Source organism: Myotis myotis, unplaced genomic scaffold (assembly GCF_014108235.1).
Source record: "Myotis myotis isolate mMyoMyo1 unplaced genomic scaffold, mMyoMyo1.p scaffold_m19_p_10, whole genome shotgun sequence".
Classification (NCBI taxonomy): domain Eukaryota; kingdom Metazoa; phylum Chordata; class Mammalia; order Chiroptera; family Vespertilionidae; genus Myotis; species Myotis myotis.
This window is the reverse complement of record NW_023416314.1, coordinates 80,019,227-80,037,070: the sequence shown is the minus strand read 5'-3', so window position 1 is coordinate 80,037,070 and position 17,844 is coordinate 80,019,227. Positions and strand designations below refer to the sequence as shown.

The window sequence follows — 17,844 nt, the reverse complement described above, 5'->3', positions numbered from 1 at the left end:
TGGTGGCATTAGCACCCGGGCCAGTCATTCCTAAAGCCTGCCTGGATCCCTGCCCTTCCCTCCACTGGCAGTCAGCCCTTCCTCGAAGTCCACGAGCCAATAAATCCCCCATTTTGTTTGAGCAAGAGCCCTGAAGTGGAGGCCCTGCGCTGCTGCTGACCCCACAGCTTCTGGGCCAGTGCTGGAGCTAGAAACATGGGCAAAAATGGAGCTGCCCTGTCAGAGCCGACAGACTACGAGGGACCGGGATATGCAAGCAAATAATGACAGTGTGCTGGCCGAGTTTCATGGCCGAGGTGTTCCAGCTAACTCAAGAGAAGAGGGCCCCTGGCTCCATGCAAATGAACAAAATGTCCCCTAGGAGGGGGACTCGAATAAGTTCGGGCAGTGAACATACCGCAGCATCTTTGTCAGGTCATTTTTCTTCTTTTGGATGATTTTAGGGTAACTTGGTAATAGGATTACTGAGCTACAGAGCACAGACATATGTTTATTACAGCTTTTGGAGACTGCTACAAAACGCCAAGCAGGTTGGGAGTGAAGCCACACACACCCTCATACTTACTAGTAGCCTCCAAATAGCCCTCTCCCCGTTTGGAGCTTTGTCTATCAGTAGACTTGTTTCCTGCAGCAGCCCACTCCCTGTCCTGTCTCACCACCGAGGCCGAGATGCCACCAATAGTAAGAGCTGTACCAAAAGGAAATGCTTCATCCCAGCTGGGGATCCAGCCCAGGGGACCTGCTGCAGCCCCAGCAAGAGAGAGGAAGAGAAGAAATACCCCGGATGTTTCCTTCCCCTATGTTCCTGCCTCCTGTCACTGTCTCCCATTGGCCAAACCCAGGTGTGAAGTCAGCTGTCCCAGAGAAACTGCGCCTTGCAGGGCGATACAGAACAGAGCAGAAGAGCTGGGAAGGGATCAGTCACAAGGCGTAGAGGATGACCAGTAAGTAGAAATTACTTAAACTCTTGAAAGTAACAAAATTATTCACTTAAAAACATACTGTAGCCCTGACTGATTTGGCTCAGTGGATAGAGTGTCGGCCTGCGGACTGAAGGGTCCCAGGTTCGATTCCAGTCAAGGGCATGTACGTTGGTTGCGGGCACATCCCCAGTAGTGGGTGTGCAGGAGGCAGCTGATCGATGTTTCTCTCTCATCGATGTTTCTGACTCTCTATCCCTCTCCCTTCCTCTCTGTAAAAGATCAATAGAATATATTTATTTTTATTTTTTAGAATATATTTAAAAAACAAAACATACTGTAATACCTATAGACTAGTTAACATCTTCTCTCCCATTCCCAACCTACTCTAGTCACGTGTTGCTTAACCACAGGGACACGTTTTTCATCGTTATGTGACCATCATAGAATGCACATGCACAAACCCAGATGGTCTAGTCCAGGGGTGGGCAAACTTTTTGACTCGAGGGCCACAATGGGTTCTTAAACTGGACCGGAGGGCCGGAACAAAAGCATGGATGGAGTGTTTGTGTGAACTAATATAAATTCAAAGTAAACATCATTACATAAAAGGGTACGGTCTTTTTTTTCAATAGTTTTATTCATTTCAAACGGGCCGGCTCCGGCCCGCGGGCCGTAGTTTGCCCACGGCTGGTCTAGGCTCTATGGACGAGACGACTGCTCCTAGACTACAAACCTATATAGCATGTCACTGTCCAAAATCCTGTAGGCAACTGGAATACAATGGTAAGAATTTGTATCTAAACATAAACAAAGGTACAGTAAAAATACTGCATAAAACAGCGGTCACCAACCTTTCGGACCTCACGGACCACCAGGGGTCCGCAGACCACCGGGTGGCCACCGCTGGTATAAAAAATAAAAAACGGCCGAAACCGGTTTGGCTCAGTGGATAGAGCGTCGGCCTGCGGACTGAAAGGTCCCAGGTTCGATTCCGGTCAAGGGCATGTACCTGGGTTGCGGGCATATCCCCAGTGGGAGATGTGCAGGAGGCAGCTGATCGATGTTTCTCTCTCATCGATGTTTCTAACTCTCTATCTCTCTCCCTTCCTCTCTGTAAAAAATCAATAAAAAATATATTAAAAAAATAAAAATAAAAAAAAAATAAAAAATAAAAAACGATGCACCTGTACAGGCGCCCTTACTGTGAGTGGAGTGAGTCAGTGAGTGAGGGTGAGTGGATGCGACGGCCAAGGGCCTTACTGTCCACTACTGTAGACTTTCTACACACTGTACCCTTAGGCTCCACTCAACTTTTAAATATTTTTCTTTCTTTAGTAATAAATTAAACTGAGCTTACTTTTTTACCTTATAAACAAAAAATATTTTTTTAATCCCTGGCCAGTGTGACTCAGTGGGTCGGGGCATCATCCCCTACACTGAAAGGTGGCAGGTTTGAATTTCCGGTCAGGGCGCGTGACCCCTGGTCGGGGTAGGTACGGGAGGCAGCCAATTGATGTTGATGGGTGATGTTTCTCCCTCTCCCTTCCTCTCCCTAGAATCAATGAAGAAGCAAAACTAGGACGCACACACACACACACATTAGCCTAGACCCGTGGTCGGCAAACCGTGGCTTGCGAGCCACATGCGGCTCTTTGGCCCCTTGAGTGTGGCTCTTCCACAAAATACCACGTGCGGACGCGCGTGTACAGTGCGATTGAAACTTCGTGGCCCATGCGCAGAAGTTGGTATTTTGTGGAAGAGCTGGTATTTTGTGGAAGAGCCACACTCAAGGGGCCAAAGAGCCGCATGTGGCTCGCGAGCTGCCATTTGCCGAGCCGCAGTTTGCTGACCACTGGCCTAGACCTACACTGCACTGTCTTCCATTTGCACTTGTTTCTCCACTGGAAGTTCTTCAAGGGCAGACACAGGCAATGCTTTCTTCTGGAAAACCTCCTGGAGGGCCTGCCTGAGGCTCCTCTTGAGGACGGGGCCCTCTCTTCAGAAAGCACCCCCTCTATGAGGTCAGTAGGCCACAGCATTTCTTCAGCCCCTTTATCTTACTACAGGCCTGGTGCACGGATTCATGCATCGGTGGGCTCCCTCAGCCTGGCCTGTGCCCTCTGGCAATCCAGGATCTCGCAGGGGATGCTGGACTGCTGGTGTCCGCCAGGGTATCAGGCCAAAACCAGCAGTCTGATATCCCCCGAGGGACGTAGTAGGGGAGGAGCCTGAGCCGGGGCTGGGCGCCACTGCTCCTGCTCAATCCGAACCCACTGACCACCTGCATCGAGCATCTGCCCCCTGGTGGTCAGAGCGTGTCATAGCGACCAGTCAAATGGTCCACCGGTCAAATGGTGGACCAGGTGCTTAGGGTTTTATGTGCATAGATGGGACCACTGCCATATGCAGGAAAGACAGTCATTATCCTGCATCACTACCGTGCTCCGTCTGTCACAGGGGCATTTTAAAATGGCTTTTCAGGATCGGACATCTTCTCCACCCAAATCTCAGGGAGGGTTCTGCAGCACAGGGAGGTGCCCATCTATGTCACAGAGGGAAAGGCTCGGCCATGGGGTGGTCATGCCGCAACGCCATGGCCGCCATGGCAACTGGGCTCTTAAGGATTTCCGGACCGTGGGGAGGGTCACAGGCCCTCCACTCACGTTGAAAAAGTGGAAACCAAACATAGGGAGCATGTCTCTCCGTCTCTTGAGATCTTGCTTCCAGGTGTAGCCTCTGGCTCAAATAAATTACAAACATTTTAAAAATGATCATAAATAAAAACTGGAAACCATAAACATGAGAGGTGGTTTGCAGCCGCCCACACTCCACTCGGCTCTTCCTCTTCGCATGGCCTTGTCCGGAAGGTTCCACCACGTTTTGTCGCAGAAAGTAGTAAACAAGCATCTAGGGACACAGACAACGTGCCCCAGGCCCCCGAGAGCCGCAGGGCGGAAGTCATCCCGCCCGCGCCCTTCCCACGCCCGGCGCCCTCCTCTCCGCGCCGGCCCCCTCCCGCCGCGGGCAGCTCCCCACGGAGGCCCATCTCCTCGGGCCCGCGCGATGCGTCCGGGAGCGTCTCAACCGACAGCGGCCTGTGGACCGGGCCGCGCGGCTCCGGACGACCCTCCCGGGCAGCCACAGGTCCCCGTTCCCGGCCGCGACCCCCGCCTCGGCCCCGGGCTGCGGGCGCCCGCGAGCCCTGCCCGCCGCCCAGCGGGTCCTGGGATTCTAACGGGGCCGCGTGCGCGGGGCGGCGCCGCCTGTGATTGGCCGCGCCGCGCTGGGGGGCGGGCCCGCGCCGGGCGGCCCGCAGGGCGCCGACAATGAGGCTCCATAAAAGGGAGCGGCGGGGGGCTGGGGCCCCGGATTGAGCCCTCCCCGCCCGGGGTCCCGGCGATCCTGGTCTCGGGGAGGCCCGGACGCGGCCGTCGCAGGCCGGCGGGCGGCGGGGAGGGGGCGGCGGCGGCCTGCGGAGCCCGGTCGCGGCGGCCCCGGCCGCACCATGGCCCTGAAGGCCGAAGGCGCCGCGCTCGACTGCTTCGAGGTGACGCTCAAATGCGAGGAAGCGGAGGACGAGGACGAGGCCGTGGTGGTGGCCGTGATCCCGCGGCCCGAGCCGATGCTCAGAGGTGAGGATGGCGGGGACGCCACTTCCGCGTCGCGGTGCGGGCGGACCTGCCCCCGCCCGGCGGGCCCCGCGCGCCCCTGCGCTGGGGTCCGGCCGGCCCCTCCCCCTCCCGGGCTCGGAATCCCCGGCCTCCCGCATCCCCTCCCCCGCCCGGGGTCTGGAGCCTTCGATCCCGGCCCCCCCGCCGCGCTCCGGATCTTCCGGTGCCCGAGCGCCCCCTCTCCCCAGCCGGCCGGCGGCGGGGTCCCCGGAGGCGCCTGCGGTCCGCGGCCGTGGTCTCCCGCCCCGCCGAGCGGAGACGGGCCCAGGGCCGGGCTGTGCGGTGGGCCGAGGGCCCGGCCTGGGCGCGGCCGCTGGTGGTCCCGAGCGGCGCGGAGGATGGAGGCCGGCGCCGCTGCCTCCGGCCCCGAGGCTCGCGAGGGCCCTGAGGCTCCCCGGCCCCCACCTCCACACCTGGGCCCTCCGCTGGCGCGAGCCACAGGTGTCCGGTTCCACAGCTTCAGGGGTGAGTGGGGTGCTTGCTGCACCCGGTTGCACAGAAGTCCTTGCCTGGAGAGGGGGGGACCCTCGGCCCCCCTAGGAGGGGAGTGGCCGCGGGAGGGGGCTCCGGTCTGGGAACTTTCCTCCCTTTCCCCAAAGTCTTCCGGCCTCAGGACGGGGAAACAAAGGGCCACCTTAATGGGAGCAGCACTAGGCATGGAAATGCAAATAGCCTTCGCTCCGGACACCTCGTTTTGGGGGGAAGTACCCGCGGGTGGGGCGGGGGCGGGGGGTGTATGTGTGTAGCCATTCGCTTTACCTCCGGGACGGAATGGCTGCCTCTCCCGTTTGGAATCGGGAGGGTTTGGAAACGAGTGGGGGATAAAGGCCCCATCCCCAGAGCTCTCAGCCCGACAGAGAGGTGACTTCCCAACTTGCACTGGTGTGGATGGAGCGCTCCGAGCCAGGCTGTTAGGGCTGAGGAACTAGAAGCCCGGAGAAGCTGATTATGGGACGGACACCTGCTATGTGCCAGGCACTCTTTTAGGCTGGACGTGCCAATGGCCATAAACAAGGAGGAAACTGCCCCTCTGGAACGTACACACGCACTAAGGACCAAAGGCAGGCAAACATAAATCAGCAAGTAGTATGTCAGGTGGCGATCCGTGGTCCGAGAACACGAGAGCAGAGGAAGGAGGAAAAAGAGTGGGGTCCCTGTTCATTTGGAGAATGGAGTGGTCGTTTCTCTAAGGAGGTGCAATTTGAGCACAGACCCAACGGAAGGGTGGGAGTGAACCGGGTAGAGAAGGGGAGGAAAGCCGTTTAGGCAGAGGGACTTGCCAGTACACGGGTCCTGAAGTCTCCCGGTGGGAGAGAAAGAGGAGGAATTCAAGGTTTGGGGCCTGAGCACCGAGGATGGGCTCCCCACTTCCTGAGGTGGGAAGCCTGCTCTGCAGGCTTGGGAGTGGGGAGTTGGGGTTGGAACATGGCGAGGTGGAGGTGCCTGTGCCATGCCAGTGGCGAGGTCAGGTAGGAAGTTAGACACTCGATTTCATGGGAGAGTCTGGCTGGAGGTATAAGTATAAACACGGGAATTGTCAGCAGGCAGGCAGCGGGACCAGACGTGAGAAGAAGAGGGTAGACAGAAGCGTACTTGTCTGAGAAGTCATGCATGCTCCAGCGATTCCAGGTCGGAGATGGAGTCATCCTCAGACATTTCTGAGCGCCACTCTCTGCCGGGCACTATTGATGCTGTTGATACAGGCGGGAAGGATCAAAAGTCCATGCCGTCAGGGGGCCCACAGTGTACGTAGGAGCATTACAGAGCACACACTGTGCCAGGTGGTGATGTGTGCTGTGGAGGAAACGAAACGGTGACGGGAATGGAATGCGCAGGTGGCATGGATGGCAGCTGTCTGCAGTGGCAGAGAAGGCCATGGTGGGAATGTGGTTCTTTAGCCACGACCTGGAGGAGGTGAGGGAGCCATGCAGGTTCCTGAAAAGAGAGGATGAGGGAGGGAGATGAAATGAGGAACTGGCATAGGGGGCTGGAGAAGAGCCCCGGTGAAGTAGAAGAACCACAGGAAGGCGGTGCCTGGAAGCTGAGTGATCAGTCAGAAGACAAGGGTTAAGAGCCGACTGCTGGGTGTAGCACTGGTGACCTTGGTGAGAGCTGTGTGGCCGAGGAGGAGGAAAGAAAGCCTGATTCCAGCTGGGGTCCAGGTTGCTACCCATGGTCACATGGGAGTTAGATGCAACCCCACTTTGGACCTGGATCTTCTGAGTCCTACCCATTCCCCTATCCATTCCAAATGCCACCTCTTCCGTACAGTCCCAGGTGCTGGGGCCCCCCCATATTTGCATTTCGTCCCGTCCTCGGATGGGCACGAGCTGTACCCATGAGGGGTCTTAGGCACTCCGCACAGCCCTGAGCTGCTTGCCTTTGCCGAGCTTCCAAGAGCGCCTGCCCTGGCAGCGAATGGTCCTTGTGCACAAAGGGCAGGCGCCAGGCAGCCCCATGGGGAGAGGTTACAGCTGCAGAGGCTCAGGGGCACTGAGAGGCTGGCTTCGATGGGATGGGTGGCCTTCTGAGGGGCCTCAGCAGGTGGAGAAGCAGGCACGGAGCTCATTCACTGACCGGAGGCTCATATGAGCATCTCCTCTCCTAGGTGCCCGGCCCTGTGGGGACAATAAGATGGTGAAATTTACCATCTTTGACCTCAGGGAAGTGTGACATGATGTCAGACATGGATGTGATAAACTGCCAGGGAAGCTTCCAGGCATGAGCATTTGAGCAGGTCCATGAAGGGAGTGTAGGGATTTGCCAGACTGACTGGGGATTCTGGGTGGATGTGCCAAGACTGAAGACTTAATTTGTTTGTTTAAAACAAACAGTTCATTCTTGTATTGTTATTATTATTATTATTAATTATTACCTAACTTTTGCCCATCCCTGTAGTGTTCCAATAGGAGACAAAGGCAAGGGATATTTATGAGCAAGGGAAGGGGTTACGTCAGTATACCGAAGGCATTTCTGGTGGTGCAGATAACCTAAATAGTGAGGCTAATTCTAAAGAATGTTTTTAATTTTCAGTTCAGTGGTCATCAGTCTGGTAGTCATCGTATCTGCTTTCTTGTTATCTTTGCAAACAGTGCTTTAGGCCCAGTCCAAAGGCATTTGCCCTTTTAACATCCCAAAGGTTTGAGGCATAAGACAGCAAGGTAGCTCCTCTGGGATGACAGCTCCAGCTCCATTTATTCTTTTTTTTTCTTTCTTCTTTTTTAGGATGAATGCTGAAGGATTTATTTTGTTTAAAATTTTTTTTATTGATTTCACAGACGAAGGAAGAGGGAGAGAGAGATAGAAACATCAATGATGAGAGAGAATCATTGATCAGCTGCCTCCTATGCGCCCCCCACTAGGGATTGAGACCACAACCTGGTTATGTGCCCGGACCAGTAATTGAACTGTGACGTCCTGGTCCATAGGTCACTGCTCAACCTAAAGCCACACCAGCGGGGATGCGCCTCCCGTACACCACCAAGTTTGGGGACCAGTGTTCTAACTCTTGCCACCAGTGCAGTATTGCCTAGTAGTGGCCGTGGGCACCTTTGCTGCTAACACCGCCCCCTCCTCTCCTTCCGTAGTGGCTCAGCAGGAGAAGACCCAGCCGCCCAGGCCCAGCCTCCTGGAGGCAGGCGGCCATAGCTGTGAGGAGCCCAAGCTGCAGATGACTTGGGAGCAGGAGTTCCTGGTGGGGAACAGCCCGGAAGGCAGCGGGCGGGCGCTGTGCATGGTGTGTGGGGCCGAGATCCAGTTCCCCTCGGCGGACACGGCGCGCGCGCACATCCTGGAGCAGCACCCTCACACCCTGGACCTGAGCCCTTCTGAGAAGAGCAACATCCTGGAGGCCTGGAGCGAGGGGGTGGCCCTGTTGCAAGATGTCAGAGCTGAGCAGCCATCCCCACCCAGCTCAGGTAGTTGGGCCTGGGGTGGGGGTGGGAGCAAAGCAGACCTGTGGGGACGCGTGTGGCGCTCACGGGGCATTTGCCCCCTTCAGACTCGGCCCAGGACGTCAGTGCAGATCCTGACTCTGCCCCAGACCCTGCCAGAATGCCAGCAGAGATTGTCGTTCTTCTGGACTCTGAGGACAACACAGTCCTCCCGAGAAGGACCCGGCCCAGGGGACTCCGCCCCCTTGAGCTTCCAGGTCAGTCACGGGGAGCCAGTGAGGCTGAGCTGGGGGAAAGGGAGGCACAGGCCTGGGTTCTGGGGGTAGAGCGGCTACGGGCAGAGAGCTTCAGCCGCGGGGTTCAGGTTGAGGTTGCGGGGTTCAGGCATATTCCCTTTTTTGCAGTTGCCCCTGCCATAGAGCCAGGAAATAAGAAGCCTCGTAGTCAGAGATGGAAGGAGCCCCCGGAGGAAGAGCCGGTCAGAAAGAAGAAAGGCAGATCCATGACCAAAAACCCGGACCCGGACCCGGACCCGGACCCGGACTCTGACTCAGGTAAAGCGGGAGCCAGGTGGAGGCACATGGGGGCTCTGGCTGCGGCACTCCAGACCGAGCCAGTGATGGTGGCAGGGCCCAGGCCAAGGGCACCTGCATGTCGCCTCTGGTGCTCAGGCCTCCAGGTTCTGGCCTCAGTGGGGGAAGGCTGCCCCCTCCTGGACTCACAGTCCCACCCTCCTCCCTTGCAGACCCCTTGTCGCCCGACTCGCCCATGGAGGCCTTCACAGCGCCCCCCGAGGTCCGACACTTCACGGATGGCAGCTTCCCTCCCGGCTTCGTCCTGCAGCTCTTTTCCCACCCCCACCTAAGGGCCTTGGACGGCAAGGGCGCACCCAGGGAGGGGCGCGCGGCTGAAGGAGGCCTCCCCCCATTGGAGAGCCCCTCTCCAGGTGAGCTCCCGAGGGAGAGCAGGGGCGGGCAGGCTGCGTGGGCTCTGCCTCCTGGAGGCTGCTCCTTGATGTTTGGCGCTTGGGTCCCTGGGAGGTGGGGGCTGGGGCAGGCAGATTGAAGGACGGGGCTGGCTCTGGGCCGAGCTTTCCTCACAGGCCTTGGTGTGTCCTGGAATGGGTCGTTAGGTGGGACTAGGCCAGTCCTCCCCCAGGGTGACTCCCAGAGTTGACTGCAGCTGGAGCCTGAGAGGTGCCCCCGGGCCTGTTAACAGGAGACTAGACCAGTGGTGAGCGCTGAGCAGATTCCTCTGGGGAGAGCAGCTCGGCGAGCTGCCGAATGACAGCCGTGAGCGCGTGTTTTTGTAGCACATCCTACTGATCTTGAGAAACTTCTATATGCAGTTCACTTGGTCCCTACGAAAGTGCCTTTTCCAGAGGAGATTCTCAGCGATGGTTCCTCCTTCCCCGCGATGCCTGTGTTAGTTTCCTGTGGCTGCTGTAACAAGTTCCCACAAATCAGTGGCGTACAGCAGCACAAGGTGTTACTTTTCTGTTCCGGAGGTCGGAGGTCTCACTGGGCCAAAAAATCCCAGTGTCGGCAGGACCGCGTTCCTTCTGGAGGCTCGGGGAGCCTGCATCTTGCCTTTTCAGGGTTCTAGAGGCCGCCCGCATTCCCTGCTTCGCCTCCTCTTCCATCTTCCTGGCCCTTGGTGGCCAGCAGACCCTTTCTCGGAACGCCATCTTTGGCCTGACTCTTCTGCCACCTCCTTCCCCACTTAAGGACCCTTGTGACTACACCGAGTCCACCAGGTCGTCCAGATGAATCTCTAGTTTAAAATCACCTGACTGGCACCATCAGTTCCAGCCATGTTGAGCCTAAGTCTGCAGCCTGCCTTCTCCTCTGCCGTGGAACTTATCTTCACAGGCCCTGGGGACCTGTGTTCTGCCTATACCACAGTCATGGTGTTCTGCCTATTCCAGTGGTCGGCAAATCGCGGCTTGTGAGCCACATGCAGCTCTTTGGCCCCTTGAGTATGGCTCTCCCACAAAATACCGACTTCTGCGCATGGGCCACGAAGTTTCAATCGCACTGTACTAGTGCGCCCGCACGTGGTATTTTGTGGAAGATCCACACTCAAGGGGCCAAAGAGCCGCATGTGACTCGCGAGCCGCGGTTTGCCGACCACTGGCCTATACCATAGTCATGGCACCAGCGGAGGCAGGGCTCCAGTGAGAGCAGAGCACAGTGCAGTGGCGGAGGCTGAGTCTGCTTCCTCTTGGTTTCGCCAGGCCAGGCACGGCCCGCAGCGTCTCGGGCTCAGGAAATGGTCTTGAAGGAGTGAGTGAGTGAGTGAGTGAGTGGCGCAGGGAGTGCCTGTCCCAGCCTGTCTGAACGTGCGTTTGGAGTTAGAGCCCGAGGAAGATGGCACTTGAGAGGAGAAGCACGCGTGCCCCTTCTCCAGCCACATCTCTCGCCGCGGTGACCATTCGTAATAGTTGGCTCTGTGTCCACAGACCTCCCCAGAGCTCTGCGTGTGCAGCAGGCGTGTGCCTGCTTCCTCCCCATCTCACGGTGGGGCGTCCCTTCATGTTGATCCGGTTTTAACTGGCTCAAGTTTCAGCTTGAGTCACATTCCGGTCCTGTCTCCCCGAGACTGCTTGGACTTGAACGTTTCTGAGTCTCCTGTTGTCTTGGGTCACGGCTCTCAATGGCTGCCTCTTCCTCTGTTCAGTGGGTCTGCTTTCATTCTCAAAACAGCCTTCATTTTGAGGCTTGGGTTCCCTGTGCCCAACTCCACCTCCCTGGAGTAGGGAGTCGCTGAGCAGGGAGTCCCTGAGCCCTGGTCCCTTTGGGTGAGTGGGGAAGACTTGAGGCTCAGCAAACTGAGTGAGTGACGTGAGGGGTGCAGGGGCTGCAGGTATTCCCCGCAGTGGCAGGATCTGTGGAGTTGGGACTAGGCCAGAAGCCACAGAAGACACTAAACAGCACCACAGCCAGTGTCCTGCCGCCCAGCACCAAGCGAAGCCCCGTGGAAAAGGACATGCGGGAGGCAGCCTTTGTCCCCCAGAAGCTGTGGTCGGAGGGACAGGTTGGAGGCAGCGAAGGCTCCGCCCCATGCTGGTCCTGTGCAGAGTGAAGGTTCCACCAGCGCTGCAGGCTCTTCCAGGACCTCAGAGCTTGGCTGGATTTCTCAGAAACTGAGGCTTCAACCGACCGTCTCTGCTTGGAGTTTTACGTATTAAAGTTTGCTGAAGATTTTATTTGAATAAAGACACTACCACTTTTAAAAGTTTACAGATCAAGGTTTTAGAAGTTGGAAAAGTTCTCTGGTCAGGTCAGCTGAGCGGATGGATACGAGTGTGAAGCAGTCAGGAAGAACTGGGGCTCTCCAAGGGCCTTGTAGAATGAAGGTGGGAGGGGGCCCAGGCCGAAGGGGGCCCAGAGGGCGCCGGCTCCCGTTTTACTGAAGAGGACGCCAGCCTTGGGAGGTAAGGCCCCTCGCCTGGGAAGCGGCAGCCTCTGTGCATGTCACTGAGCCCACCACAGGTGGTGTATAGGCTCCCCCCCACCCCACCCCCCCCAGGCCACATCCTCTGCCTTTGCTCCCTCCCTGTAACTGTCACTCCTCCAGAGACCAGCCCTGCAGACCCATTGCCAAGGCCATCTCTCCCCGCGGACATTTCTCTGTTATCCATCAGTTTTCTTCTGGGTTTTGGCCAGCAGCCTACACAAAGCTATTTCTCCCTTCTTACCCCGCCTCCCTCCCTAGCCACTGTCCCATTTGTCTGTAAACTTTCATCCGCTTCCTGGAATTAAGCTCCTCAGGTCAGGATGCTGGCCTGTTTCACGTACTGTGGCACCCCCGTGCCCGGCACAGAATAGGTGCTGCTTACTAGGTATTTGGTGAGAGAATGAGTAAGTGCCCCAACCGTGGGTCAGGGTGTATACTCACTCCCTGGGTGACCCCGCCCAGAATCGCAGCTTTAAATACCACTCTTGTGCTCACAACTCCTGCCTTGACCCTCCAGACCTCTCCTCTCCCCTCTGTCCCCACCTCTCTTCGAATTGCCCATGTGACATCTCTACTTGGGCCAAACGTTCTCTCAAGCTTGGCACATCGGAGCGGAACCCAGTCTCTTCCCCTCGCCCCAGTCAATCTAGTCTTCCTCAGTCTTTTCTCTTGAGGAAACTGGCCACCTCATTCTTCAGTTTGCTTGGGTCAAACCCTCAGTCATCCTCTTGTCTCTCAAACCCGCATCAAACCATTGACAAATCTGTTAGCTCCACCTCCAGGTGTGTTCAGAATTCACCTTCCTGTCACCACCTCCACGGCAGCTCCCCTGTCCCAGCTGTCCCTTGCCTGGTTCCTGGGACAGCCTTCCAGCTAGTCTCTGGCTGCTTACCGTTGCCCGCTGTGGCCTGGCCTCAGAGCAGCCAGTGTCCCTGTCAAACACCACGTCTTGCCCTGTCCCTCACTCTCCAGATAAAGCGTGAGTCCTCGTGGTGATGTGATCCTCACCCGGGATCTTTCCTGTCCCTGCACCCTCGCTGCAGGCACGGGCCTTGTCTTCCCCCCACCCGGATGCTGCTCCTCCAGCTCTCTGCAGAGCTGACCCCTCGCTTCCTGTCCATCTTTGCTCATGGGTCGGCATCCTGAGACCCTCCCTATCCCCTTCCCTGGCGGGGGTTTTCCTTTGCACCTGTCTGCATATATCCTACTGCATCTCTTGTTTATTCTCATTGATTGGCTGTCATCACTGGGACGTAAATTCCAAGAAAGCCACTTGCTCTGCTCCACGCCTGCCGTTCCCCTAGCAACTGGAACGGTGGGGCAGAGCAGAGCGTGGTACCCAATAAGTCATTGTTGATAAAGGAGCGAATGAGTGGGATTCGGCCTGTCCTCAAGGAGCTTCTAGTTTATCAAGAGACAGACCAGCTTCTGAGCACAAGCAGAATTTGCTCATTGGGCTTCCTCACACCGGGCACTGGGCTCTGGAAACGGGGTGTGTGTGCGGAGACCTTCAGGAACATCCTCAGAGTGGGGTGTCTGGAGGGCCCTGACCCTGCTCTCTGCTCCCATTCCTGCCCAGGTCCCCCTTCGGGCCTTCGCGGGACGCTGGATCTCCAGGTGATCCGGGTGGATGGAGGCGTCCCCGGCAGTCAGCCTCCTGCAAGACTGGTCCAAGCATCCCCAGGGCACCAAGGGTGTGGGAGCAGGTGACACCCCAGACCGCCGCGGTTTTGTTGGAATCAGCACCACTGGGGGCGGCGAGAGGCAGGGAGTGGTGTATAGGTTCCTGCTTTCCCGGGGACAGGACGGGGTGGAGGAGGCCGTGTCCCCTTTCGGCTTCCGCTCCCGCTCCGCCACCTGATGAAGAGCGCCAAGGCAGGGCGGAGGCGGGGAGGGGCAGCATCCACTGTTGGTCGAGGGGGCCGTGGCTGAGGCTGGTAGTGGTAGGGCACTGGGCCTGTGGAGAACCCCACCCGATCCTTTTGCTGACCCAGACCTCTGTCCCCGCCGCCGCCCACCCTCTCGCCGCTCACCATTCTCCTTTGGCGCAGTGCCTTACACCAGAAGGAGGAGGCCACCGCGGGGTTTGAGCTGAGTCCCACTACCTCGGAGGACGCCCCTCCTCCCCGTTCAGGCCCCTAAGCCAGGAGGCCTCCATTACCTCTTCCCCTCCGCCCCTGCAGGAGGCCCAGCAGCCCCCCTGGGGCTTCATTCACTCCCACTTCTTTTCTCCTGTTTTCCGGTTGTATATAAATCTCCTTGTTGACAATAAATTATTTTTTTTTATTAAGAGAGTTCCGTCTGGGCCATCATTGGGGGGAGGGGCTAGCTAGGAGGATAGCTGGCTTCCTGTGGTGACCTTGAGGGGCAGGAGGGCTGAAAGGTTGTCCTGGCAGGAGTGGAAGGCCCCACCCCAGAGGTAGGGACAGGACCAGGGCAGGGCTTTGTTGGTCCAGAGGCCTGGGGCTGCCTTGGCGTCAGTCAGAGAAGCCCCTAACCTTTCCCCTCCCCCGCCCTGGAAATGTGCTTGCTGACTCCCAGGCTACTGTCCGAGAGGCCATGGCCCAGGGGTCCTCACCGTAGGAGGTGAGGCTTAACCTGACCTTTTTAAAGGGAAGTGGTGGTGGCCAGCCCCAAGCCAGCCTGCAGCCGGAGAGATGAGTGCCCTCCCCCGCCCCACGATGGGAAGGTGGGCACGCGGGTCCTAAACGCAGCCCTGCCTTCAGCATTTCAGCTCTGTGCTCAGCTGAACACTTCAGTTTAATTGAACCCGAGCCTTTGTCCTGTTTCCCGTTCCCCAGACCAGGAGGTGGCCCACCTTGGGTCTTCACCAGATTCCTTCCCCTCTGAAACTACCATCACAGGCCAGTGACGGCGAGGACTGGTTTTTCCCGTTGGTGGTATGGTGCCCTGAAGAAGGGCCCGGGAGCTTCCCCCAGACCCCGCACAGCACTGCCCCATTTGGAGTCCAGGGGCAGGTGGGATAAAGAGGGGAGTCCCCCGTCTGCTCCTGATAAATACTGAGTGTTCAGGGAGAGGGTGCAGCTAGGGCCCAGGGCAGTGGTTCCCGTATGGCACTGACTCAGCCAGGTTTGAGACCATCCAGAAAGCCAATCCCTAAATCAGGGAGGGTCTGGTTTAGAAGGATCTGGGCCTGAGGTCGCTGTTACCTGAGCTGGTGTCACTCTTGATCCAGACCAGATGTGAGGAATCTCACTGATGGACTCACGGGACGTGGTCCTTTCTCCCCACCTGGCTCACTTGGAGCCCAAGGATGGACGGGGCCTGGCCCAGGGGAGGTTAGAAGACTAGTGCTGCGTCGTGGAGAGACGTCAGCGGGCAGAGATTCCGGACCCGCTGTGGTGTCAGGCGGCCATGGGATTTCCGTGTCTGCCGCCACTTGTGCAGGTGGGCAAAACTCGCGTCCTCCCAGCAGGAAGGGATGAATGATGCTGAAAACCGGGCTCTGAAACAGGAATGTGAATTACTGCCGGTGATCCCTCTCCATCCTTTCCATCATGGGACTGTTTACATTCATGCCGACGTGCTTTTCAACAGCGTGGCTGTTTGCTGGACATTCACAATTGAGAAAACGTATATACAAGCTCGTTGTAAAATCGTGAAGCTCAATGCACCTTCACCGCTATTAACCTGATTCATGGTTGGACCCACTAGACTGTGAGCTCCTTCCGGGCAGGGACTAGTTTGCAGTGACTTCGTTTTCCTAGAGCCCTGCATAGGGCCTGGCGCATAGCAGGTGCTCAGTAAATGTTTGTCAAGTGCCCTCGGCTTGTGTTTGTATGTGACATTTTTTCAACGTAAGCTGGTCCCTGGAGTGCAGTTCTCTGCATAGGGCGGCTGCCACGGTGACGGCAGCCCCACCTCCCAGCTGGCATATGAGCATGCGCGGCTGGGAGCTGCCACTGGGCACCTCTGGGCTTCCAGGGAGAAAGAGGTAGAGAGCGTGGGGCCAAGGGCATGACTCCACCCGGAATACAGAGGGAAGTTTCTGAACATAGGTGACTGATGGCTCTGGATCCCCCACCGGGACTGGAGCCTCCATCCCGGAATACCACCAAAGCCTCACAAATACCTCCCAGGGCTGAGTGATGAGAACCAACCACGACTTGGGTTGAAGGGGTGGGGAGGAGGGTGCCTTTGCCCCTGGCTCCTGACACCCACGCTCCTAGTCCCCGATACTCCCTTCTGCTCTGAAGCTGGCCACCTGCGGCCCCTCCCCGTTGCCCTCCTAGGTCAGGAAGATCTTTTTGGATGCCAGTGATAGCCTGTGGCAAAGCCGGCCTGAGACAAGGGAAGCAGCAGCACCCCTCCTTGAAGAGAAGCTGGTGTGTGAGGGTATGGTTAGGGAGGGGGCCCGGCTGGGCCCTTGGGGCACCCCTTTTGCATCACCGGTTGGCCCATCACTGGGCTACTGGGTAGCTCAAATGAGATGGCATCTGGGCCCTTTGTAAACTGCAAAGCCCCACATACCCCTGAGGTGTGCTGGGGGGCTGGGGGGCTGGGATAGGAGAGTGTCTGATGGGGTGGCAGACCCTCTGTGTCTCCCCCACCGGGTCTGTTGGGAAGGGAATGCCCAGCTGACCTCCCCAAGGCGGCACAAGCAGGGAGGGGGCAGCTGCCTGCAGCTGTGGTGGCAGGGAGGCTGCTTCCACTGCACCCGGTGGGTCTGCCCACCTTGGAACCAGCTGCCTCAGCCCAGGCCCTTCCCCAGAGGGAACAGCACCTTCCCTCGCACAGAATGCACCAGCCTCCAGGGAAGGACGAGGAGCCCTTTGGGGCTCCCCAACACCATGTCCCAGCCCCAGGCGCCTCAGGCCCCACATTGCCCGAGGAGCAGGAGCAGCAAGGGGGCAGGGGGCAGCCACCCGTGGGCTCAGATTCCACAAACACGCATGATCCCGTGAGCAGGAGCAGCCTGGTCCCCACTGTGGGTCTCCCCATGGTGTGCCCGTTGTGTGGGTGAGGAAACTTAGGCACTGCCCGATGAGCCGGGTGACTTGTCTGATGTGCCGAGCCTAGGTCTGACCCCAGAGCTCTTGCTTCTACACCGCAGGCCTGTTTCGGCTTTAGGAAGACTGCCATCTTCCCTGAGAGCTGAGGTGGGAGAAGGAGGGTCATTCACAATGAGAAACCCTCCGCGGCAGCACCCCGTCCCCTCCAGCACGCTGATGGTGGTGCCCAGTGTCCTCCTCATCCCAGTTTCCAGAGACCCCACGGCCTGGCACTGCTGCGATCGTGCCCTGTGCCCGGTGGTGCCGGCTAGAGAGGCTCACTGCAGATGCGGAAGCATGCGCATCTCACCTGTCCTGCTCACGGTGGCTGGGAACCAAGCCGAGGGCTCTGAGCGTGGAGGCAGCCCTGCTCCTCACCTGCCCCTTTTCTCCAGAGGTTGGCTCCTGGGCCCCTGGGTGGGCCCTGCCTGCTGACCCTGGCTCAGGCTGGGCTTGGTGTTTGGAAGCCACACAAGCAGTGGCTGGTACAGTGATGTCCACATGAGCTTGGGCCACTCTAGGGGGCAGAGCATTGGGGTGGGGGCGTGCTTCTCCTAGCCCGACCCTGTCATTGCCCCTCACTCCCTTTCCCTGACGTGGGGCGAGTCCTCTTGCCTACCATGGCACCCACGTCTCCGTTTGCCCCGGAGAGCCTCGCCCCTGGCCCTCCGAGGTCAGAGCTGGTGGAGACAGCTATATGCAGACTGTGGCTCGGAGCTCGAGCTCGAGAGGCCACGCAGATCTCGGCCCACAGCTGTGAGATGGGTGAGATGCATGTGCTGCTCCAGGTGCTGGGGATACAGCCATGAACATACAGCCGTGAACAAGAGACAGCCCACTCCCTGGCTCCCCCGCTCCAGGGGAGACACAGCAAACAAGGTTCCGG

The 17,844-nt window shown here is 58.0% G+C and overlaps 1 protein-coding gene across 1 annotated transcript; it reads left to right on the top strand.

The window, feature by feature from the left end:
• Window positions 1–4,219: 4,219 nt before the first annotated feature.
• SPINDOC (spindlin interactor and repressor of chromatin binding) lies at window positions 4,220–14,240 on the top strand. Its single transcript, XM_036326860.1, is given in 7 exon segments — window positions 4,220–4,555; window positions 8,182–8,511; window positions 8,595–8,744; window positions 8,892–9,041; window positions 9,233–9,433; window positions 13,526–13,574; window positions 13,576–14,240. Coding segments are annotated over 7 exon segments (1,239 nt in total). The 5' UTR covers window positions 4,220–4,428; the 3' UTR covers window positions 13,808–14,240.
• Window positions 14,241–17,844: the final 3,604 nt, after the last annotated feature.